A 26,789-nucleotide genomic window follows, 5' to 3' on the forward strand; every position below is an offset into this window, starting at 1 on the left:
ACACTTAAAAAAATCTAAGTTAGCTTTTTCGTCCATTAAAATACATCTCACAGCAATATCTGCCTATCTGCAGATTACACATTCAACATTACTCTTTAGAATCCCAGCCATAAAAGCATTTATGGAGGGTCTAAAAAGAATCATACCCCCAAGAACACCACCAGTCCCCTCATGGAACCTCAATATTGTATTAACACGACTCATGGGTCCACCATTTGAACCCATGCACTCTTGTGAGATGCAATACTTAACATGGAAAGTAGCCTTCCTAACAGCTATCACATCTCTTAGAAGAGTAAGTGAAATACAAGCATTTACCATACAAGAACCCTTTATACAAATACACAAAATTAAAGTGGTTCTACGCACAAATCCCAAATTTTTACCAAAAGTTATATCACCATTCCACCTAAATCAAACTGTGGAACTTCCAGTATTTTTTCCACAACCAGACTCTGTAGCTTAAAGGGCATTACATACATTAGACATCAAAAGAGCACTAATGTATTACATTGATAGAACCAAACAGTTTCGCAAAACAAAACAATTGTTTGTAGCTTTTCAAAAACCACATGCAGGAAATCCAATATCCAAACAAGGCACTGCCAGATGGATAGTTAAGTGTATTCAAATCTGCTATGTAAAAGCAAAGAGAGACCTGCCTATTACACCGAAGGCACACTCCACTAGAAAGAAAGGCACCACAATGGCCTTTCTAGGAAATATACCTATGACAGAAATCTGTAAGGCAGCCATATTGTCTACGCCTCATTCATTCACAATACATTACTGTGTGGATGTGTTAACAACAAAACAAGCCACAGTAGGACAGGCAGTATTACGGACATTATTTCAAACAACTTCAACTCCTACAGGCTAAACCACCGCTTTTGGGGAGATAACTGCTTACTAGTCTATGCACAGCATGTGTATCTGCAGCTACACATGCCATTGAACGGAAAATGTCACTTACCCAGTGTACATCTGTTCGTGGCATGAGACGCTGCAGATTCACATGCGCCCGCCCGCCTCCCCGGGAGCCTGTAGCCGTTATAAGTTGATAAAAGTTATATATATATATTATTATATATTAATAAAACTTGTAAATTTGTAAATATATATCACTTTTACACACATTATGTACATACATACTTACTCCATTGCATGAGCACTATTACTATATACACAACTCCTACCTCACCCTCTGCGGGGAAAACAATCTAAGATGGAGTCGACGCCCATGCGCAGTGGAGCCGAAAGGGGAGGAGTCCCTCGATCTCGTGACTCGAAAAGACTTCTTCGAAGAAAAACAACTTGTAACACTCCGAGCCCAACACTAGATCGCAGGATAATGCACAGCATGTGAATCTGCTGCATCTCATGCCACGAACAGATGTACACTGGGTAAGTGACATTTTCCATATATATATATATATATATATATATGTGAAATATGTGATATATGTGTGTGTGTGTGTGTGTATCTACCAGAAATTTGAGACACAGATTATGCCTGTAGTTTCTGCATTCACAATTATCTGGTTTGTGGTTGTCCTGCCCTTCATAATGTAATATATAGTTTTTCATGCTGCTCCTCAAAAACCGATGTGAATCCAATTTCTACGTTGCCTAAATTTCAGCCAAAGACTGAAATGAGACATGGGAGATCAACTTATTGTCCTAGGATCAGTAAACATAGTGCCAGAAGGAAGCAGAAATTATAGCACATATTTCCTCATTCCACATTCAACAGCTGAGCCTCTACACAGCACTTTCTTCATAGGAAAGGTGGAGCCTTCCCAGGCCTACTTGAAAAAGGCTTATATAGCAGTTCTAGATATACCTTCATTTCTGAGGTTGAACTTGTTTGGAAACTTTTACCATCCTTCACAAAGCTTCCTTTACAGGAAAATTTTCTCAAACAGATCTAACTTTTTTGCAGCAAGATGAAGCTATTCACAAGCGTTTAATTGCTCACTTTTATTTGGAGTCACTTTTAACTTTTTTGAACTCCTCAAAGAATTCCAAAAGTAATTCAAATATGTCTGATCATCACAGATCACCATGCGTTTCTGTCAATGCATTCAAAGTGTGCTGTGTGACTCTGTCAACATGACGGAGCAATACAGGACACTTTCAATGTTTTTTTTAAAAGTGAGATTCTTTTTAGGAAAATTTAAAAAAGTAGTGCCCCTTGTTGCATCTTCATCTTCATGCTTTCAATTGCTGCATGAGTGAGACTCGAGCTTGGAAAGTAGCCACAACACAGTTGTGTTGTTGCCAGAAGTCTCCCTCAAGGTTGTGCTAAGCTTATTAAAGCCCTCACCTCAGCTTGTGTCCTGTGGTTGTTTCACTGGTGACGAGGTATTCCAACTAGGAGGAGAGCCACCGTAAGACTAGCATTATGGCGGGCGCCAACAATTTCATCACCCCATCGCCATCGTGCTCTTGCCTGTGGGCCAGCATGAGTAGCCATCCAGTGAAGGAGTGGTGGCTGAAAAGGCCGTTGCAGTGTCTGCTGTTCTGCGTCCAGGCTGAAGGAATCAGATTGGGGGAATTGGAGGTGAGACAGCGATTCACTCTCCGCGCAAGGTATCCTTTTAGTTAGTGTTCGTGCTGTGAATGCTTGTGCCCCTTTCACGTAGATCTGAGGATCGGCATCATTACTTTTGTCACCGCATTGTCTCGTGCAGCTGCTGTCGATTGCCGGAGCAAAAAGTCTTACAAATTGGTTTCCTGTCAACTAGGAGCTAAGCCGCAAGGAGATGCAACCGGAAATGAGCCAAGAGAGGCTTTAAATGGAGACTGAAAGATAGGATTTATATATATATATATATATATATATATATATATATATATATAGATAGATAGATAGATAGATAGATAGATAGATAGATAGATAGATAGATAGATATACTATCTCAGTAACCTTGAGAGAAGGAATATATATATATTTTTAACTAAATTACAAGTTCTACACTGCCATTTCTATTTTACTTGACACTTTCATATTAAAACATTTTAGGTGATGTTATATGGCAAAAAGAAAGAATAATGGACTTTTTTTAATCAATGTTTTAATTGAATTTTTTCTTGCTGGGGTTTTATACAAAACAGAGTTATACCACATAGTTTTGTATCCTCCTGGTCACGGAAGGTCTTATGGCCCCCTTATTTTTCCTAAATTCTCCTGGAGAGCCTATGATTCCGTGGGAGGATTGGAAAGATGAATTTGAGGCATATATCATGGCAGTGGGAGGAGACATTTTTACAGCATCCAAGAAATTGATAATGCTGAAACATTGTCTTATAGCCCTGGGCAGACATATTTTTTGGTATCTTCCACCTATTGAGGAGAACTTGGACGAGTTTGATGTGGCAATGCAACAATTACATCTGAGTTTTGGAGAAAAAAAAGAATGAAGTCATAGAGAGATTCAAATTTTTGAAGAGGAGCCAACATCATGGAGAATCGGAAGAGAGTTATGTGGCTGGACTGAGGGCTCTGGCATCAACTTGTAATTACAAAAAATTCAGTATTAAATGTTGAGAAGCCAATTAGCTTCGAAAGTATATAACAAAAAAAAAAAACTAGGAAAAACTTTTGAATATAGAATGTTTGACTCTACAGATGGCCATAGATATGATGAAAAGGGCGGAAATAACCAATGAGGGTTTAAAGAAATTATCTTCGTCAATGGGGAAAGTGAGCTCTGACCAACGTGATACTGTCAGGACAAAAGGAACAGAATTGGCCAGTGGTGCTACAAGAATTAATGATAGGAGCATTTTGAATTGTTTTAAGTGTGGATTAAGGGGCCATATAGCAACAGATAGTTCCGCCCTGCCATTGGGCAAATTTGTAGGAAGTGTAAGTCTAAAGGGCATTTTGCCAGGGTGTGCAGAGGAAAACAGGGAGTGTGACAAAAACAAAGGTCAAATCAATTTGGTGGAAAATTACAGGGATGATACAGAGGATCAACAAGTTGTTTTACAAGTACATTGTGTGGGAAGTGTGAATGAAGGTGATCAATTTTATATCATCTAAATCAATGGAGTGAATATGAGAGTAATGGCTGATTCAGGGGCTCAATGCCCACTCGACGGGGAAGAGTACTTGTACAAGTTCCATAGTCATGAAATTAAGCCTCTTGACATGCAATTGATGGCCTATGGAAATAAACCTATAGATTTGCTGGGATATATTGAGTTCATATTGGAGTTCCAAGGAGTAGTGGTGCAATCCAAGTTGTATTTGTCAAAGATGGTGCATGTCTATTAGGATGACTGCACCAGAGAGATCTGTGTATTCAACTTGATCCTCACAATCCTGATCAGGTGTTGGGTATCCAGACAGACATGAGAGCTGTCAGAGGATCAACCTTTATGGAACAGTTTTCCCAAGTGTTTGGAAAAGATCTGGGTACATGGAAGGAGATTATGCATAAAATTAATGTAAAGCAAGGCGCTATTTCCAAAGCGCACAGGCCATGTCCTATTCACATTGTAATGAAGGAGCCTTTATGCAATGAGTTGTCGAGATTCTGCGAGGAAGGAGTAATTGAAGAAATTGAGACATCCAAGTTGCGGGCTCCATCTGTGATCACTCAAAAAGTAATGGAGAGCTGTGCCTTTGTGTGGACCTGCAGGACCTGAGTGTGGCTATTTGGGTGGATAAGCATTCTTTGTCCAACGTAGAGGAGATGTTGACTACTCTAAAAGGGGAAGGGGTCTTTTCTGCTTTGGATCTATCCTCTGCTTATCACCAGATTGTGCAGCATCCCAAATCCTATAGGTTCAGATGTATCCCTTTTGAGTAGGCCTCGGCATCGGCTGTATTTCAGAGAGCTTTGCACCATTTATTCAAGAGCATACCACTAGTTACTTATTTCCAGGATGATATTCTTGGTGAATATCAAGCTGACCATGGCCAGGTCCAGAGAACTGTTCATAGAATTCTGCAAGAAAGTGGGTTAACCATCAAGTAGGAAAATGCAAGAATGGGGAGCCTGGTGTTGAATATTTAGATCACTGGATAGACCATAATGGTATTTCACCCAAAATGAGGTTGGTGTCTTCGACTGAGAAACTGCCTTGCCCTGTAAATTAATATCAGTTCAGGTCTTTTTACGGATCAGCTGAATACTATTCCAGATTGATTCCGATATTCGCTGATAAGCCAAGTCCATGAGGAAGCTCATGTGCAACAATGAACGTTTTATATGCTGTAAAGACTATGAAAAAAGAAATTGTGTCTGCACCATCATTGAAACCATTTAATTCCAAGGATCATACCATTATTAATACCAATGCCAGTTCAGTGGGTCTGGGTGCAGTGTTGCAGTGTAGGAACGGGAAGGAGGTGGCTGCAAAGTATGTATCCAGTCCTTTGAGAGACACTAAAAAGACTACTCCACCACTGACAAGGAAACTCTAACCTGTTGGTGAGGTGTCAGTCATTTTAGGAAATATGTGTGGGGAACAGAGTTTGTAATTCGTACTACCCACAGACCCTTGGTCGAAGTTTTTTCTACCAAGGGTGCCATAAGGACTGCACCCCAGATAGAAAATATGTGCCCAGAAGGATAATGTGTTAGCAGACTGTCTGTTGAAGTTACCAGTAGAAAAAGGTGTGGTGGAGGGCGAGGATCAGGAAGAATTAGTGGCAGTTGTAGTGAACAGGGTCACGGAAGGGAGAATTTCTCAGGAGGAGTAGGTATTAACGGCACAGAACAATTCTTTCTTCCACGAAGTTAAAAGATATATGCTAGAGGGATGGCCCTCAAGAGGAAGAGCTTCTGTTGATGCTGAATGTTTATATCAAGTCAGTTGAGAGCTGTCTATGGTGGAGAGGTTAGGATGAGAGGTGAATTATTGGTGGTTCCAACCGCATTTAAAGAGCGTGTGGTGAAGCTGGCGCATGAGGGTCATTGGGCATGAGTGCCACTAAAAGATGCATAAGGAGAGAATACTGGTGGCCGGGAATTGATTGGGAAGTGGAGCTGGAGCATCACATCAGAAAGGGTGTTCTTTGAGCATGAAGTGATAAGCCTCAGAAGGTGTTAAAATGTTCCCCAATAAAATCAGACAAATCTTATGACCTACGGAAGAAAATTGCCGTTGATGTCATGGGACCTTTATATGCTTTGGGAAAAGTCTCAAGGTATGCCCTTGTGATTGTGGATTATTATTCACGGTGTTGTGAAGTTTTTTTATAAAGTTACCAGGCATGTGGTGATTGAGTTTTTAGGTGAACTTCTTGATGCAGGGGGAGTTTCGGAAACCATTGTCTTTGATAATGGAGTACAGTTTGTGTCAGCAAGTATGAAAGACTTCCTGAACATGTATGGCATTGAACATGCATGGGCATCTGTGTATTACCCACAATGCAACAGTGGAAAGATGGAATAGAACATTAAAGGATGAGGTGCGATCAGGTCTCAGCTATGTGTGGATTGGTGAAGGTTGTGAAAGACTTGATATGTTAGTTTCACACCACTCCCCATGGGGTAACGGGAAAGACTTCATTCAAAATGGTGAGAGGGTGGAAACCTAGAGCTTTTTTGTCAAAAGGTGTGTGCCTGTTCTGAAAGGGAGCAGACTCAACAAGTGTGAGCTTAAATTCTCAGAGCACTTTATGGTAAAAAAAGTGAACAAGTATTCCATGTTGCTAAGAGATTTAAATGTGCGGAATCATGGTAAAATAGTGAAAATTCAAGAATGCATTAGTCAAGGAAGGGCAGTCCATGACAGAAAGGAAAATATTCCTTCTGGGAAGGTTGCTAGTATGACATCTATTTGTGATAAGGGAATGATTAAGTATATATATTATGTATAAGTTGCATTCTGTGCTTTAGTTGGGTGCATTTTAAGTATTTTTGTATTTATTTATGTTTGTGCATTTATGTTCTGCCTAGCTTATTTAGCCTATTATAGTTCATGTTAATGAGTAGAAAAATATATTTTACCATTTCTGTATGTTTATGATGTGCTTTAATACTTTGTAGTTTATTGGAAAGGGGGAATTCTGTGCGAGAGAGTCAAGCTTGGAACGTAGTCACAGTGTTGTAGGAGTTGCTGAAAATCTCTCTCCATGTTGCGCCACGCATATTAATGCCCTACCTCAACTCGTGTCTTGTGGTCCTTTCACCCGCCCCCCGGAAAATTTTCTCCTATGGCATGGGGTGTCATTGACCTGTTTTTACTTTCACTTACCACCATGCTTAGTGTGGTGTTAAGTAAAAGTAAAAACTTGTATTTGTTCTACCATTCTGAATAGGGCTGGTAGGCAAATGACAAAACCTCTGACTGCCTTTACTTTGTCTGGCCGTTGGAGGAGTGTCAACGATGAGACGGAGTAGTCTCCAATGCTGACCTACTGAATGTCTTCCCAGCTGTACATGAGCAGAAAGGATCCTCCATCGCCTTTTCGTCTAACTATCCTTTCGATAGTACTGTAAATCACCTCCTAAATTTGTAATGAGAAAGTTTTCATTTCTCCCATTGGATTAGCCCTTCTACCTCGGTGAGGAGAAAATTCAGTGCACGTTTCCACAGTGCAAGTCACTGGTGAATACCCACAACCGTAAGGGTTTTTGAGTGGGTACCAACTTTTGCTGGTGGACCCTTCAGGAAAACCTCAGAATGTAAAGTTCTGATGGAGGACCGAAATTGGTAAATCTACTTTGTGAATCTATTTCACTCACACAATTTCCCATAGATACAGAACGGGTAAAATACTTTGATAAATCTGGCCCTATGTCCTCGCAGTGATTTTTTTCATGCTAAAGGAGGACTTAAGTGCACAAAAACCTTAAAGAGTAGGACATTGCTCAATCTGATAGAATGAGGATGTGGTGCTGCCTTTGGTGGCTCATTGGATAAAGGAAGAATGCCACCTCTTCCTTTGTAACCTGTGCCTCTAAAACATATTGCCAATTGAAATACTAGGCAACGCCCTTATTGAACTGTACAAAGTATTTGAAGTGATGTGGGTCATTACTTGAATTTTTATCTCACAGTATTGCTATGACTTACAGGCCCATGCGAGTGTGAAACTTAAATCTGATCCATTATTGACACGTTATAAGGATATTGGGTGCACTGGAAAACTGTGCTGGTGGCAACACTAAAATAGACACCAAATTAGTGTTTTGGCTCCTCTTGGAGTGTCCACTAGACCAGTCCATCCAGAGTATTTTGAGGCTGCCTGTGGCTATACTGCTTCTGGAAATGATTGTTGATCACTTCCAGGTCAATTGGGAAAGGGGCACAATTCACTGAAGGGTGAAAAAGTTGGAAAAATATTTGAGAAATGATGAGCTAGGCATGAAAATTTATATCAGAATGTATACAGATAATTAAAAGTAATACTGATGTTTCCCTATTTGACTTACAATAAACGAGATTTGGGGAAAAAACAGGATTCATGTTTTAAGGACTAAAACGACACTTTCATCTGCTGAAGGTGAAGGGTACAGAGTAGTATGGAATTTCATGCACATCCCATCTCAAAAATAATCAAGCGAAAACAACATTGACATGGGATTTTAGTTATCTTCCCAAGTCAGCCAACTGCTTTGTGCATGATCCATACTCAAGTATATCAAAGGTCATTGACTGATCAAAGTATTCCTCTCGTACAGGGACACATTCTGCTACAGTCAATGGTGGAGAACCATTTCACTCTGTGGAGAGAGCACTGTATGGGCGTATATTAGACTGGGACTCTAACTGTTGATGGTCCATAATACAATTGGAGTCTCATGGCCTGATCTACAAAGCTGTGTTCTAGAACAGTGGTTCCCAACCTGTGGTCCGGGGACCCCTGGGGGTCCATGAAGCCTCCTTAGGGGGCCCGCAATTGCTTAAAAAATTTAATAATATTAAAAGATTAGGTCCCTAGCTTTCAGTAATGCCTCAGTGGGCGTCTCTGGATTCCAGTAATGATTCAGTGGGCGTCCCCAGGCGCCAGTAATGATGAAGTGGGGGTCCACAGAAGTCAAAAGGTTGGGAACCACTGCTCTAGAACAAATCAAGTAGTGCCTGAAACTTTGTTTAGTCTAACATATTTTCTTTACTGAGATTTTCACTAGAGTACTTTTTTACACGATTTTTAAATACCTAATTTATCTGTAAAATGCAGTTGTGCCAATATAGTCAGTTTGTATATGTATTCAGCATTTCTAATAAGCTGGGGCACATCTATGTTTGCTCTGAGGTAAGCTATGGTTAACACTGAACAAGGTGCCCGGGTCACCATGAAATTGTATTGTCAGTCCCTAATTTGTATTAAAGAATATTCGTATTACTAAAGCCGCAGGTATCCACTGTAGTAATGTACTCACAGGATTTATGCCACTTGCTCACATAGCATTTACAGTTAATAGGTTGATCATGAACCCCAGTTCGTTGAATGAAGGGCTCTGAATAAAATTGTATAACGGACAGCTTTCTGACTAAAGTTAGCGAGGCTTCTACATTTGTTTTAAAGAGAGAAACAGAATAGTCTTTCCATCAGTGGAGATAGAAGCAGACATGTGACTTTATAGTGAGTGATAGAATCCAAGTCTTCAAAACATTTTAAGGAAATGTGGGTACGTTGTACTTCTCACCCACGAAACATCAGGACTGTGCTCAGTTTATCTTAGATTTGGAAAATCCATGTGGCATAATTGTTGGACTTTTGCATCTATGGCCCAAGACTGTCATGGGGCACTTGCGAAGTAGAAAGTATACTACTCAGCTGAAGAAGCACCAGCCTATGTTGTTTTTTTTAGCAAATGTTTGGCTCTGTGTGGTAAATACAATACTGCTTTCTCGGTGTTCAGCATAGGCACTCAATTTAGACACATGATAATATTACAGTGTATAGTTGTCATGTTGTATATTAGTGCTCTTCTTGGGAGATTGGGCAAGGATGACTTTTTCGTAAACTGGGAATACAAGCAGAGATAGCAGATGTCATTACCATTCACCTAAAAAGGATATTTTGGACAGTATAGTGTTTTGGCTCCTCCTTGGGTGTCCATTGGAACAGTTCATCACTGGTATTTTGACATTGCCTGTGCTTGTAAATGTATACAATTAATGTATTTTCCACCTTCACACAGGGGCCTAGGCAATCCCTTTAAGCTGCTCGAACCAGACTACATTCATTACCTGATTAAATCTTAGACGGTATTTGTGATGTGTGTAGAAAACTCTGCAAGTGTTTACTTTCTCGTTTTTGTTTTTGTTTTTAATGGGCTCTCACTGTGTGACTAATAGGGCATTTTATAGGTCATATGTACAAGCCGAGATAAGGCTGCATAGTCTAAACGTACATCAGGGTCACATGATTGGCCCACTGTATTAGCACTGGAGCATCTCTTCAAGGCTTACACATACTTAACGTTACATGAACAATCCGGGGCGGCTCCTCCATTAGGGTCGAGGAGTGTCGCCCCCGCCAGCAGCAGAAGCTGCAAACCTTTCACCACGAAGGGATAATAAACTAGGTTTATTATCCCTTTGTGGTGGAAGGGGCGGGGTCATGGGGGTGAGGAGCACCGAGGGGAGTGCACTGTGCACTCCCCTCAGAGCGCATGTGTGCTTGGCCGGCCGTCTCGGGCCGGCCAAACACACATGCGCTGTAGGCTCTTTCCAGCCTAACAACACGGTTGCCGGGCTGGACAGAACCTGCACAGGCTCCCAGTCTGCTTGGGAGCACCCAGCTATGGCACTCCCAGCCAATCCTGACGCTACTTTGAGCAGCGTCAGGATTGGCTGCAGGGCAGGCTGGGAGCCTGTGCCTGCCTGCAGCCTGAGGAGACGGAGGAGAGGTGCGGCGAGAAGCAGGTAAGTTGAAATTTTATTTAATTTTCCTTTAATTCATTTTGTGACCCGCTCCCGCGTGCTGTCCCCCCCCTACATCCCCGCACGCACCGCCCCGCCCCCCCTCCTCATTAATGATGCGAGTTGTGACAAACATTGGAATCTTGGAACTTAAGGTCTGTACCAGACATTTTTGTCCTCAGCCACTCTGCTGTCTTCATTTGAGCGCTCAGCATTCCAATATTAAAATACACATTAGAAATAGTGTCTTTCACAATTCACAATATGTGATTAGAAGCTATTTATGATAGATAGTTTCCTTTTTAATGCAAATTGCATTTGTTCATATTTTATATTTCTTCAATGGAACCTTAGAGTACAGAACCTGAGAGTGTGCCTTTGTACGCCCACTCTAGGTGATGTGATGAAATCACTCTAAAACTGAGCAGTCGCTTTAATCCTGGTAAGTGCCCCAATGCCTCTGTATTTGGCAGCGTCCTCTGTAATGCACTCACAGATAGGTATATGTCTGTGGCTGTCCTCCATTTTTAATGGAGACATTGTTGGTACCTGACACTTCCTGATGGACGAGTGGCTCTCAGGGTGCAGAATCAGAAGGGCTGAGCGGATAGGCGCTTGTAGGGCAATGTTTGCAAGAGCCAGTAGTCCTTGAGTTCTCCTTCAACGTAGATCCAGCTGTCTCTGGATACTTCATGTATAAAACAACAGATAGGATAGCTGAACAGTCAATCAATTGCCATGGTTATATTGTAGAAATGGCAGCTTAAAATCTTGTAATGGCTGACTTAGCCCTTTTATCGATCTGTGGTTGACCAAATAGTTTCTATTAATAATAACTCTATTTATGCAACACTTAACAATTCAGTTTGTGGGCCGGGTTATATAACTGATTAATATTGTTGTTTTTGCAGTAGACAGGACATTGGCGTCTATGACACCATAGGGGATTAATTTTGCATAATGCAATTACAACTGCATTTCTTGTTTTTTATGTCATTGTTCTTTTCAGAAATTAAGCATTTTATTTCGTAATTAGTTTACCTGAAACACAACGGTGATTCTATACCTCTTGCGTCACATGGTTTAGATGAAGGTACCAATGGGGGGCACGCCTCCAACCCACTGTAATTGAGCTATTCTGACTAATCTATTATGTACCGTTACCTCGGCTAGGATCTATGCTCATACATTTTGCCTTGTTCGTGACATGACATATTAGTGTATGAATGTGTTTTAAACTCAAAATGATAATATTTCTCAACAGTACTCTGTGATTTTTTTTTTCTTAGGGCTGTTGGAGTCATCAGCTACTTGAGGTAACTGTCTCTTGCATATTAAGATATTTAGATGTGTATGAAGAAACATGTGAATGGCTGAGGGAATAAATGTGTCTTTGATGTTTTTTAATGTGTAGGGGGTTTAGTGTTGTGCCCTACTGTTGTGTTAGTCATTTTCTAAACAAAAAGTCGTACTCACTACATGCATAATAACTTTTGTTTATTTAAGTTCAGGTAATGCAGGAAACAGGTCTGCTTGGGTCCTCTGCCTCAGCCTCTCTCACTCGAATCCCCAACAGTGGAACCTTGTCCATGTCTTGGTCACACCGGCATTAAACTCCTCTCTCCTCCAGTATTCTATCATAAATCCAGTTTGAGGGGTAGTCTTTAGTAGAGAACTGCATATCTGTGTGGCATCAACTGAGGAACTTCTGCTGGGGCTTCAGAGTCTCACAGTGTCGTTTAGCCATTTAGGGCTCTCTGGAAGAGAGGTTGGCACAGAGCTTCACCAGAATGCAGGCTTCTTGCAGGTTTGGCACCAAGGAGAAGCCCTTGCAATCTTGACCAACCTAGAAGATCACCCTATTTTAATCTCACTCATGTCACAAAATTTTGTTGGGTCTCAATTCACGCAGTCCTCCTTTTAGTGCTGGCAACAAGACCCATTGCTTCCCCTTCATGGTATCTCGTTCCTCGTACATGCAAGTTGCAGCAGGCCTGTTTTTTGGTCTGCTGGGTGGGGTTTTGCTGTTCATTTTCCTGATATTGCCATAAACACTGATTGTAGAAAACACACGTGCGTTGAGTCTCCCATATCTTGCAAAATACCTATATATTGTGCTTCTATGTCGAGTTTTTACAAGGTCAAAGCTGTCCCAATATGGAAATGTGGGCCACTTTTTTTTAGCTATCTTACTTGCTAATGGAGGCCACTTTTATTCTGGTGCCTGGCCCTGTTTTCTATCCAAGTACAACCCTTTAGACCATGACCCTTTTACTCACTCTGCAGACTCCTGATTCTGTCCTTTGTTCCCTGGTTTCCTTCTTTCTCTTTCTTGTTTGTGTGTTTTCCCTTTCATGCTCTCTGTAAGTTCCCAGTGACCCAAAAAATGGATGCTGGTTGGCCCCACGACAACCACCAGTTCAAATTAGGCTCCAACTTTGCTGAGGTTTTCAGGTGAACAATAGCTTGTGCCTCTGAGTCACGCATTAGTTTGATATTGCTGATGCCTGCCCTAAGCAGTGCTGAGTCCTGGAGCGTTAAAGGGATGAACACGACTACCTTCAAGCTCAGCACTATACAGACGCACACATAACCCAAAATACCTTAAAATAAAACATAATGAGCTGTACTGATATCTGTTGAGCTTTTATTGTGATTCATTGTTAGAATGCCCATGTATTAGAAATGGGATCTTTGGTTGGCAGTCAGGTTACCCCCTATCCAAGCAAGGACCCTCACCCTAGTCAGGGTAAAGAAGAATCACCATTAGTTAACCCCTGCTCGCCCCCTTGGTAGCTTGGCATGAGCAGGCAGGCTTAACTTCAGAAGCAATGTGCAAAGTATTTGTACCAACACACACAGTAACTCAGTGAAAACACTACAAAATGACACAACACGGGTTTAGAAAAATGGGTACTATCTATCTAAACACAACAAGACTAAACTGATAAAAATACTACGTACACAAGTCAAGTTATAAAGTTTAAAAAGAATAAGAGTCTTAATCCTGAGAAAACAGTGAGAACACTGATATTTCACAAAGGTACCTGGGTAGCGTCAAAATAAAGCCACACGGGTGAGTATGCGTCCCAAAAAAATATTGATGCGTCGATTTTTCACCTGCAAGCAGGAACGTGCATCATTCCCCCTTCGGTCGGATCAGCGTGTGTCGTTTCTTCTCTTCCACAAGAGAGTGATGCGTCGATCCGGTCGGGCACCTCAGGTCTGGGCAGGCTTTGTGTTAATTTTCCGCACCCATCGATGTTGCGTTGAAATCCGGTCACACGGTGTCAATAAACCGCGCTGCGTGGGGGCTTGAGTCATTAAGAGCAGCTGCTGCGGGTGTTGCATGTTGTTTCTCGTGCTGCGATGCGTTGATCTTCCAGCCGCGATGCAGGTGGTGTGTCAATTTTAGCTGCGAGGCCGGCGGAATGTCGTTTATCAGCTGCAAAGCTTGTGGTGCGTCAAAAGTTTCCACGCACAGCCGTCTCTGCGTGGAGTTTTGTCCTTTTCCACCAGCTGTACCTTTCAAGGGCCCAGAGACAGGTTAGGGCACCACTTGGCAGGCAGGACTCTCAGCAGAAAGCATAAGTGCTGGCAGAGAGAAGTCTTGTTGTCCCTGACATTTCAGCAACAGGAGGCAAGCTCAGTCCAAGCCCTTGGAGATTCCTCTCAAGCAGAAATGCACAACAAAGTCCAATCTTTGTCCCCATTTTCACGCAGAAGTAGCAACAGCAGGATAGCCAAACAAAGCACAGTCTCAGGCAGGGTCAGCACTTCTCCTCAGCTCTTCACCTCTTCTCCTTGGCAGAGGTTCCTCTTGATTCCAGAAGTGATATCATTTTCAGGGATTTGGGTGCTCTTCTTATACCCTTTCTGCCTTTCAAGTAGGCCTATGTCAAAGAAAGTCTCAGTTTTTTTCAATATCCTGCCTTGCCCAGGCCAGGCCCCAGACACACACCAGGGGGTTGGAGACTGCATTGTGTGAGGGAAGGCACAGCCCTTTCAGTTGTAAGTGATCACCCCTCCCCTCCAGTCAGATGGCCCATCAGGATATGCAGGCCACACCCCAGATCTGTTTGTGTCACTGTCTAGAGGAGAGGTGTAAACAGCCAAACTGTCAAACTGACTCAGACATGGAATCCACAAACAAGCAGAGTCACAGAATGGTTCAGCAAGAAAACGCCTACTTTCTAAAAATTGCATTTTCAAACACACAATCTAAAAACAAACTTCACTAAAATATTTATTTTTAAATTGTGAGTTCAGAGACCCTAAACTCTACATTTCTATCTGCTCCCAAATCTGCACTTTAATCATATTTAAAGGCAGTCCCCATGTTAACCTATTAGAGGGATAGGCCTTGCAACAGTGAAAACAGAATTTGGCAGTATTATACTTTCAGGACATGTAAAACATATAAGTACATGTCCCACCTTTAACATACACTGTACCCTGCCCACGGGGCTACCTAGGGCCTACCTTAGGGGTGCCTTACATGTATAAAAAGGGAGGGTTTAGGCCTGGCGAGTGGGTACACTTGCCAAGTCGAATTGACAGTTTAAAACTGCACACACAGACACTCTAGAGCAGAGGTCTTCAAACTGGGGGGCGGGCCCCCCTAGGGGGGCCTCAAGTGATCCTAGGGGGGGCGCCAGACTCTGGCCAAAAGCAGCATTATAAAGATAACAGGCCTTTGCTTTAAGCAGAAGCATGTTATTGCATTTTTAAAAAGGTAACATTACTTACCTGCAATGTTTAAATAGGTCTAGATATATTTAAACATTGCCATCTTCATAAAGTAATTGTGAAAAATTCTGAGGTGGGGCCCAATGATATTTATTTTTCAACAGGGGGGGCGCGGCATTAAAAAGTTTGGAGACCTCTGCTCTAGAGGCAGGCCTGAGCCACGTTTACAGGGCTACTAATGTGGGTGACACAACCAGTTCTGCAGACCCACTAGTAGCATTTGATTTACAGGTCCTGGGCACCTGTAGTGCATTGTACTAGGGACTTACTAGTAACCCAAATATCCCAATCATGGAAACTGAATTACACATACATTTTACATAGGAGCACTTGCACTTTAGCAGTGGATAGCAGTCGTAAAGTGCCCAGAGTAACAAAAACAGCAAAAAGAGAGTCCAGTATACATCCGCAACAGGGGATAAAGAGGCAAAAAGTTAGGGGAGACCACGCCAATGATGTTTCAGAATATGAAATAACATCACAAGTTGATATTTATCATGCACCCCTCCGTTTTAGGATAACCTACTGCTTATATAGGCTTTCAGGTTGTCCTATTGAGGTATTTGTTTTTATGCTCTACCACCTAAGGATTTTAGAGCGGGCTGAATGCAAGTCACCTGTCACTTGGCTCTTGTCCTCTCATATAGACTATTTCAGTAAGTCTTTAGAACAGATACATTTCTTGTCACATGGCAACTTGACATTTCAGTGGCTACAGAGCAGTGTTTCCCAGCCTGTGGTCCGGGAACCCCTGGGATCCACAAAGCCTAGTCAGACGATCTGCGACTGCTTACAAAATTTAATAATATTGTAGGAAAGTACAATCTTGCCTGGCATGTTACCCCCATATTTCACTGTATATATTTTGTTTTAGTTGTATGTGTCACTGGGACCCTGCCAGCCAGGGCCCCAGTGCTCATAAGTGTGCCCTGTATGTGTTACCTGTGTTATGACTAACTGTCTCACTGAGGCTCTGCTAATCAGAACCTCAGTGGTTATGCTCTCTCATTTCTTTCAAATTGTCACTAACAGGCTAGTGACCAATTTTACCAATTTACATTGGCATACTGGAACACCCTTATAATTCCCTAGTATATGGTACTGAGGTACCCAGGATATTGGGGTTCCAGGAGATCCCTATGGGCTGCAGCATTTCTTTTGCCACCCATAGGGAGCTCTGACAATTCTTACACAGGCCTGCCACTGCAGCCTGAGTGAAATAACGTCCATGTTATTTCACAGCCATTTTACACTGCACTTAAGTAACTTATAAGTCACCTATATGTCTAACCTTTACCTGGTAAAGGTTGGGTGCTAAGTTACTTAGTGTGTGGGCACCCTGGCACTAGCCAAGGTGCCCCCACATTGTTCAGGGCCAATTCCCCGGACTTTGTGAGTGCGGGGACACCATTACACGCGTGCACTACATATATGTCACTACCTATGTGTAGCTTCACAATGGTAACTCCGAATATGGCCATGTAACATGTCTAAGATCATGGAATTGCCCCCTCTATGCCATCCTGGCATTGTTGGCACAATCCCATGATCCCACTGGTCTCTAGCACAGACCCTGGTACTGCCAAACTGCCTTTCCCGGGGTTTCACTGCAGCTGCTGCTGCTGCCAACCCCTCAGACAGGTTTCTGCCCTCCTGGGGTCCAGCCAGGCTTGGCCCAGGAAGGCAGAACAAAGGACTTCCTCAGAGAGAGGGTGTTACACCCTCTCCCTTTGGAAAATGGTGTTAGGGCTGGGGAGGAGTAGCCTCCCCCAGCCTCTGGAAATGCTTTCATGGGCACAGATGGTGCCCATTTCTGCATAAGACAGTCTACACCGGTTCAGGGACCCCTCAGCCCTGCTCTGGCGCGAAACTGGACAAAGGAGAGGGGAGTGACCACTCCCCTGACCTGCACCTCCCCTGGGAGGTGCCCAGAGCTCCTCCAGTGTGCTCCAGACCTCTGCCATCTTGGAAACAGAGGTGCTGCTGGCACACTGGACTGCTCTGAGTGGCCAGGGCCAGCAGGTGACGTCAGAGACTCCTTCTGATAGGCTCCTTCAGGTGTTGCTAGCCTATCTTCTCTCCTAAGTAGCCAAACCCTCTTTTCTGGCTATTTAGGGTCTCTGCTTTGGGGAATTCCTTAGATAACGAATGCAAGAGCTCATCCGAGTTCCTCTGCATCTCTCTCTTCACCCTCTGCCAAGGAATCGACTGCTGACCGCGCTGGAAGCCTGCAAAACTGCAAAAAAGTAGCGAAGACGACTACTGCAACTCTGTAACGCTGATCCTGCCGCCTTCTCGACTGCTTTCCTGGTGGTGCATGCTGTGGGGGTAGTCTGCCTCCTCTCTGCACTAGAAGCTCCGAAGAAATCTCCCGTGGGTCGACGGAATCGTCCTCCTGCAACCGCAGGCACCAAAGAACTGCATCACCGGTCCCCTGGGTCTCCTCTCAGCACGACAAGCGAGGTCCCTTGAATCCAGCAACTCTGTCCAAGTGACTCCCACAGTCCAGTGACTCTTCAGTCCAAGTTTGGTGGAGGTAAGTCCTTGCCTCCCCACGCCAGACTGCATTGCTGGGAACCGCGTCTTTTGCAGCTACTCCGGCCTCTGTGCACTTCCGGCGGAAATCCTTTTTGCACAGCCAAGCCTGGGTCCACGGCACTCTAACCTACATTGCACGACCTCCTGAGTTGTCCTCCGGCGGCGTGGGACTCCTTTGTGCAACTTCGGGTGAGCACCGTTTCACTCCACTTCGTATTGCCTGTTCCGGCACTTCTGCGAGTGCTGCCTGCTTCTGAGAGGGCTCCTTGTCTTGCTGGGCACCCCCTCTGTCCCCTGACGCAATTGGCGACATCCTGGTCCCTCCTGGGCCACAGCAGCATCCAAAAACCTTAACCGCATGACTTGCAGCTAGCAAGGCTTGTTGGTGGTCTTTCTTCAGGAAAACACTTCTGCACGACTCTCCATGGCGTGGGACATCCATCCTCCAAAGGGGAAGTTTGTAGCCCTTGTCGTTCCCGCAGAAACCTCAGCTTCTACTGTCCAGTAGCAGCTTCTTTGCATCCACAGCTGGCATTTCCTGGGCATCTGCCCACTCTCGACTTGGTCGTGACTTTTGGACTTGGTCCCCTTGTTCCACAGGTACCCTCATCTGGAAATCCATTGTTGTTGCATTGCTGGTTTTGGTCTTTCCTGCAGAATTCCCCTATCACGACTTCTGTGCTCTTTGGGGAACTTTAGTGCACTTTGCACTCACTTTTCAGGGTCTTGGGTGGGCTATTTTTCTAACCCTCACTGTTTTCTTACAGTCCCAGCGACCCTCTACAAGGTCACATAGGTTTGGGGTCCATTCGTGGTTCGCATTCCACTTTTGGAGTATATGGTTTGTGTTGCCCCTATCCCTATGTGTCCCCATTGCATTCTATTGTAACTATACATTGTTTGCACTGTTTTCTAATACTATACTGCATATTTTTGGTATTGTGTACATATATCTTGTGTATATTTGCTATCCTCATACTGAGGGTACTCACTGAGATACTTTTGGCATATTGTCATAAAAATAAAGTACCTTTATTTTTAGTATATCTGTGTATTGTGTTTTCTTATGATATTGTGCATATGACACTAGTGGTACTGTAGGACCTTCACTCGTCTCCTAGTTCAGCCTAAGCTGCTCTGCTAAGCTACCATTATCTATCAGCCTAAGCTGCTAGACACCCTACACACTAATAAGGGATAACTGGGCCTGGTGCAAGGTGTAAGTACCCCTTGGTACTCACTACAAGCCAGTCCAGCCTCCTACATTGGTTGTGCAGTGGTGGGATAAGTACTTTGTAACTACTTACCACTTTTGTCATTGTACTTTTCATAAGAGAAAAATATACAAAACAAGTTCAGTGTATGTACACCTAACCAAAAAGTTTTGCATTTCTTTTCTCACTTCTTCTCTAAAGTGCTGAAAAGTACCTCTAAACTTTCTAAAAAGTTCTTAAAAAGTTTTAAAAGTTTTTTCTCTGTCTTTACAAAAGTTCTGAAAAACGTTTTCTTCCTTTTTCTATCACTTAAACACTTTCTAAAATGTCTGGCACAGGCCAAACTGTTGATCTGTCCAAACAAGCTTATGATCACCTTAGCTGGAAAGGAGCAAGGAGTCACTGCATAGAAAGAGGTTTAAGTGTAAGGAAGAATCCCTCTAGAGAACTGTTGGTTAACATGCTTGTTGAACAAGACAAAGCCAGAGGTGGCACTTCTTGTGAGAAATTAGCTGATGGTTCCCACTCTGATTCTGGGGCACCCCTAGCAAAAGATGTGGGAGGGAAACTTTCCAGCCTGCCCCCTAGCAAGCCACCTAGCATAGCTGGTTCTGATGTGAATTCACATCACAGTAATAGTGTTATTTCTCATCACAGTAATAGTGTTGTTTCTCATCACAGTAAAAGTATTACTTCTATAAGCCAGAATGTTAGAGTGTCATCTGTTAGGGCCAGGTCTCCTTCTGTTCAATCTCAGCATACTTCTGTCTCTAGACATGCCTCACCCACCCACCCTGATGACAGAGTGTTAGAAAGGGAGCTCAATAGATTGAGAGTGGAACAAACCAGACTGAAGCTCAAGAAGCAACAGCTGGATTTGGATAGGCAGTCCGTAGAAGTGGAAAGAGAAAGACAGAAATTGGGTTTAGAAACCCATGGTGGCAGCAGCAGTATTCCCCATAGTCATCCTGCAAAAGAGCATGATTCTAGGAATCTGCACAAGATAGTTCCCCCTTATAAGGAGGGGGATGACATTAACAAGTGGTTTGCTGCACTTGAGAGGGCCTGTGTTGTACAGGATGTCCCTCAAAGGCAGTGGGCTGCTATCCTTAGGCTATCATTTAGTGGAAAGGGTAGGGATAGGCTCCTTACTGTGAAAGAAAGTGATGCCAATAATTTTGCAGTTCTTAAGAATGCACTCCTAGATGGTTATGGCTAAACCACTGAACAGTACAGGATGAAGTTCAGAGAAACCAAAAAGGAGTCTTCACAAGACTGGGTAGACTTTGTTGACCATTCAGTGAAGGCCTTGGAGGGGTGGTTACATGGCAGTAAAGTTACTGATTATGAAAGCCTATATAATTTAATCCTGAGAGAGCATATTCTTAATAATTGTGTGTCTGATTTGTTGCACCAGTACCTGGTAGACTCTGATCTGACCTCTCCCCAAGAATTGGGAAAGAAGGCAGACAAATGGGTCAGAACAAGGGTGAACAGAAAAGTTCATACAGGGGGTGACAAAGATGGCAAGAAGAAGGATGGTAAGTCTTCTGACAAGGGTGGGGACAAATATAAAAATGAGTCTTCATCAGGCCCACAAAAACACTAACCAAATCCTCTTCAAATCAAAACAAAGAAAATAAACCATGGTGCTATTTATGTAAAATAAAAGGCCATTGGACAACAGATCCCAGTTGTCCAAAGAAAAGCACCAAGCCTCCTACCACTACAACCCCTGTTGCTACACCTAGTGCCCCTAGTAATAGCAGTGGTTGTGGGAGCAAACCTACTAATAGCCAATCCAAGGGAGTAGCTGGGCTCACTTTTGGTAACTTAGTTGGGGTTGGTCTTGTTAGGGAGACCACAAAGGCTGTGTTAGTCTCTGAGGGGGCTATTGATTTAGCCACCTTAGTTGCTTGTCCCCTTAACATGGATAAGTACAAGCAACTTCCCCTAATAAATGGTGTTGAGGTTCAGGCCTACAGGGACACAGGTGCCAGTGTTACAATGGTAATAGAGAAACCAGTCCACCCTGAACAACACCTACTTGGTCACCAGTACCAAGTAACCGATGCTCATAACAACACACTTAGCCACCCCATGGCTGTTGTGAATCTCAACTGGGGGGGGGGGGGTTACTGGTCCAAAGAAAGTTGTGGTTGCCTCAGATTTACCTGTAGACTGTCTACTTGGAAATGATTTAGAGACATCAGCTTGGTCAGATGTGGAGTTGGAGGCCCATGCAGCAATGCTGGGCATTCCAGGGCATATTTTTGCTTTGACAAGGGCTCAGGCCAAAAAGCAAAAAGGACAGGGTGACTTGGATCCTGGAAGAATGGACCAAGTGCTCCCTAAAGCTAGGGCTAGTAGAAGTAAAGCACTACCTACTATCCCTCCCTCTACAGTGGATTCAACTTCTGAGGAAGAAGAATTTCCACCCTGTGCAGAACCTACACCAGAGGAGCTGGAAGCAGACACTGCTGAGCTTTTGGGTGAAGGGGGGCCTGCCAGGGAGGAGCTGAGTGTGGCACAGCATACCTGTCCCACACTAGAGGGTCTAAGGCAGCAAACTGTCAAACAAGCAAATGGGGATGTCAGTGACTCTCACAGAGTTTACTGGGAGGACAACCTCTTGTACACTGAAGCAAGGGATCCAAAACCTGGAACTGCCAGGAGATTAGTGATTCCTCAGGAGTACAGAAAGTTCCTCCTAACTCTAGCCCACGACATTCCCTTAGCTGGACATTTGGGGCAAATGAAAACTTGAGACAGGCTTGTTCCCTTGTTTCATTGGCCTAAAATGTCAGAGGACACAAAAGAATTTTGTAAGTCCTGTGAAACCTGTCAAGCCAGTGGCAAGACAGGTGGCACCCCTTATTTCACTGCCTGTGGTTGGGGTTCCCTTTGAAAGGGTAGGGGTTGACATAGTTGGCCCCCTTGACCCTCCTACTGCTTCAGGCAATAGGTTTATCTTGGTGATAGTGGACCATGCCACCAGATATCCTGAAGCAATTCCTCTAAGGACTTAAGGACCACTACAGCTCCTGCAGTGGCAAAGGCCCTCCTGGGAATCTTTTCCAGGGTGGGCTTCCCAAAAGAGGTGGTATCAGACAGGGGAAGCAATTTCATGTCTGCTTACTTAAAGGCCATGTGGAAGGAGTGTGGGGTTACATACAAGTTTACCACACCCTATCATCCACAAACAAATGGACTGGTGGAGAGATTTAACAAAACTCTCAAAAGCATGATTATGGGACTCCCTGAAAAACTCCGCAGGAGATGGGATATCCTGTTACCTTGCCTCCTTTTTGCTTACAGGGAGGTACCCCAAAAAGGAGTGGGCTTCAGCCCCTTTGAACTCATATTTGGACACCCTGTGAGAGGTCCTCTAACACTTGTTAAGGAGGGTTGGGAACAACCTTTAAAAGCTCCAAAGCAAGATATAGTGGACTATGTACTTGGCCTCAGATCAAGGATGGCTGACTACATGAAAAAGGCCAGTAAAAACCTTCAGGCCAGCCAAGAGCTCCAAAAGCAATGGCATGACCAGAAGGCTGTTTTGGTTCAGTACCAACCAGGGCAGAAAGTGTAGGTCTTGGAGCCTGTGGCCCCAAGAGCACTCCAAGATAAATGGAGTGGACCCCACATAATTGTTGAGAAAAAGGGTGAAGTCACCTTCTTAGTTCACTTAGGCACTGCCAGGAGTCCCCTTAGGGTTCTCAATGTCAATCGCCTGAAACCCTACTATGACAGGGCTGATCTCACCCTGCTCATGGCAACAGATGAGGGACAGGAAGAAGAGAGTGACCCTCTCCCTGATCTCTTCTCTTCCACAGAACAAGATGCTCTAGTGGAAGGGGTAGTTTTGGCAGATTGTCTTACTGCTGAGCAGAAAGATCACTGCATAAATCTCCTAGGTCAATTTTCTGAACTCTTCTCTACTGTGCCAGGCACCACTTCTTGGTGTGAGCACACTATAGATACTGGAGACAGCTTGCGTGTCAAAAGTAAGATCTATAGGCAGCCTGACCATGTCAGAGACTGCATAAAACAAGAAGTGCAGAAAATGCTTGAACTAGGAGTGGTTGAGCACTCTGAAAGTCCATGGGCCTCTCCTGTGGTACTTGTACCAAAACCTCATTCCAAAGATGGAAAGAAGGAAATGCGGTTTTTTGTAGACTATAGAGGTCTCAACCAAGTAACCAAAACTGATGCTCACCCTATACCCAGGGCAGATGAGCTCATAGATACACTGGCATCTGCCAAGTATCTAAGCACTTTTGACTTGACTGCAGGGTATTGGCAGATCAAATGATCAGAAGATGCAAAAGCAAAAACTGCATTTTCAACCATTGGAGGCCATTACCAATTCACAGTAATGCCTTTTGGATTGAAAAATGCACCTGCCACTTTTCAGAGGTTGGTGAACACAGTCCTGCAAGGGCTGGAAGCTTTTAGTGCAGCATATCTAGATGATATAGCTGTCTTTAGCTCCAGCTGGGATGATCACCTGGTCCACCTATGGAAAGTTTTGGAGGCCCTGCAAAAGGCAGGCCTCACTATCAAGGTTTCAAAGTGCCAGATAGGGCAGGGTAAGGAGGTTTATCTGGGACACCTGGTAGGTGGAGAACAGATTGCACCACTTCAGGGGAAAATCCAAACTATTATAGATTGGGTTCCCCCTACAACTCAGACCCAGGTGAGAGCCTTCTTAGGCCTCACTGGGTATTACAGGAGGTTCATAAAGAACTATGGCTCCATTGCAGCCCCTCTTAATGACCTCACCTCCAAGAAAATACCTAAAAAGGTATTGTGGACAGCTAGCTGTCAGAAAGCTTTTGAGGAGCTGAAGCAGGCCATGTGATCTGCACCTGTCCTGAAAAGCCCCTGTTACTCTAAAAAATTAATTGTCCAAACTGATGCATCTGAATTAGGAGTAGGGGCAGTCCTTTCACAACTCAATTCTGAGGGCCAAGATCAACCTGTTGCTTTTATCAGCAGGAGGTTGACCCCTAGAGAAAAGTGTTGGTCTGCCATAGAGAGGGAGGCCTTTGCTGTGGTCTGGGCACTGAAGAAGTTGAGGCCATACCTGTTTGGCACTCACTTCATTGTTCAGACAGACAACAAACCTCTAATTTGGCTAAAACAAATGAAAGGTGAAAATCCTAAATTGTTGAGGTGGTCTATATCCCTACAGGGAATGGACTATACAGTGGAACATAGACCTGGGAGTACCCACTCCAATGCAGATGGACTCTCCAGATATTTCCACTTAGACAATGAAGACTCATCAGGTCATGGCTAGTCTTATTGTCCTTCGTTTGGGGGTGGGGGGTTGTGTAGGAAAGTACCATCTTGCCTGGCATGTTACCCCCATATTTCACTGTATATATGTTGTTTTAGCTGTATGTGTCACTGGGACCCTGCCAGCCAGGGCCCCAGTGCTCATAAGTGTGCCCTGTATGTGTTACCTGTGTTATGACTAACTGTCTCACTGAGGCTCTGCTAATCAGAACCTCAGTGGTTATGCTCTCTCATTTCTTTCAAATTGTCACTAACAGGCTAGTGACCAATTTTACCAATTTACATTGACATACTGGAACACCCTTGTAATTCCCTAGTATATGGTACTGAGGTACCCAGGGTATTGGGGTTCCAGGAGATCCCTATGGGCTGCAGCATTTCTTTTGCCACCCATAGGGAGCTCTGACAATTCTTACACAGGCCTGCCACTGCAGCCTGAGTGAAATAACGTCCACGTTATTTCACAGCCATTTTACACTGCACTTAAGTAACTTATAAGTCACCTATATGTCTAACCTTTACCTGGTAAAGGTTGGGTGCTAAGTTACTTAGTGTGTGGGCACCCTGGCACTAGCCAAGGTGCCCCCACATTGTTCAGGGCCAATTCCCCGGACTTTGTGAGTGCGGGGACACCATTACACGCGTGCACTACATATAGGTCACTACCTATGTGTAGCTTCACAATGGTAACTCCGAATATGGCCATGTAACATGTCTAAGATCATGGAATTGCCCCCTCTATGCCATCCTGGCATTGTTGGCACAATCCCATGATCCCACTGGTCTCTAGCACAGACCCTGGTTCTGCCAAACTGCCTTTCCCGGGGTTTCACTGCAGCTGCTGCTGCTGCCAACCCCTCAGACAGGTTTCTGCCCTCCTGGGGTCCAGCCAGGCTTGGCCCATGAAGGCAGAACAAAGGACTTCCTCAGAGAGAGGGTGTTACACCCTCTCCCTTTGGAAAATGGTGTTAGGGCTGGGGAGGAGTAGCCTCCCCCAGCCTCTGGAAATGCTTTCATGGGCACAGATGGTGCCCATTTCTGCATAAGACAGTCTACACCGGTTCAGGGACCCCTCAGCCCTGCTCTGGCGTGAAACTGGACAAAGGAGAGGGGAGTGACCACTCCCCTGACCTGCACCTCCCCTGGGAGGTGCCCAGAGCTCCTCCAGTGTGCTCCAGACCTCTGCCATCTTGGAAACAGAGGTGCTGCTGGCACACTGGACTGCTCTGAGTGGCCAGGGCCAGCAGGTGACGTCAGAGACTCCTTCTGATAGGCTCCTTCAGGTGTTGCTAGCCTATCTTCTCTCCTAAGTAGCCAAACCCTCTTTTCTGGCTATTTAGGGTCTCTGCTTTGGGGAATTCCTTAGATAACGAATGCAAGAGCTCATCCGAGTTCCTCTGCATCTCTCTCTTCACCTTCTGCCAAGGAATCGACTGCTGACCGCGCTGGAAGCCTGCAAAACTGCAACAAAGTAGCGAAGACGACTACTGCAACTCTGTAACGCTGATCCTGCCGCCTTCTCGACTGCTTTCCTGGTGGTGCATGCTGTGGGGGTAGTCTGCCTCCTCTCTGCACTAGAAGCTCCGAAGAAATCTCCCCTGGGTCGACGGAATCGTCCTCCTGCAACCGCAGGCACCAAAGAACTGCATCACCGGTCCCCTGGGTCTCCTCTCAGCACGACGAGCGAGGTCCCTTGAATCCAGCAACTCTGTCCAAGTGACTCCCACAGTCCAGTGACTCTTCAGTCCAAGTTTGGTGGAGGTAAGTCCTTGCCTCCCCACGCCAGACTGCATTGCTGGGAACCGCGTCTTTTGCAGCTACTCCGGCCTCTGTGCACTTCCGGCGGAAATCCTTTGTGCACAGCCAAGCCTGGGTCCATGGCACTCTAACCTACATTGCACGACCTCCTGAGTTGTCCTCCGGCGGCGTGGGACTCCTTTGTGCAACTTCGGGTGAGCACTGTTTCACTCCACTTCGTATTGCCTGTTCCGGCACTTCTGCGGGTGCTGCCTGCTTCTGAGAGGGCTCCTTGTCTTGCTGGGCGCCCCCTCTGTCCCCTGACGCAATTGGCGACATCCTGGTCCCTCCTGGGCCACAGCAGCATCCAAAAACCCTAACCGCATGACTTGCAGCTAGCAAGACTTGTTG

General features: G+C 44.5%; 1 protein-coding gene across 1 annotated transcript in view; it reads left to right on the forward strand.

Annotated features, from left to right (window-relative positions):
* Positions 1 to 26,789, forward strand: part of OBSCN (obscurin, cytoskeletal calmodulin and titin-interacting RhoGEF) — a 1,961,032-nt gene that overhangs the window by 1,410,208 nt on the left and 524,035 nt on the right. The window contains exon 110 of the mRNA XM_069211034.1: positions 12,126 to 12,152. Coding sequence (XP_069067135.1) covers positions 12,126 to 12,152 — 27 coding nt within the window. The remainder of the gene's footprint in view (positions 1 to 12,125; positions 12,153 to 26,789) is intronic.

The sequence above is a fragment of the Pleurodeles waltl genome, chromosome 10 (assembly GCF_031143425.1).
Source record: "Pleurodeles waltl isolate 20211129_DDA chromosome 10, aPleWal1.hap1.20221129, whole genome shotgun sequence".
NCBI classification, from domain to species: domain Eukaryota; kingdom Metazoa; phylum Chordata; class Amphibia; order Caudata; family Salamandridae; genus Pleurodeles; species Pleurodeles waltl.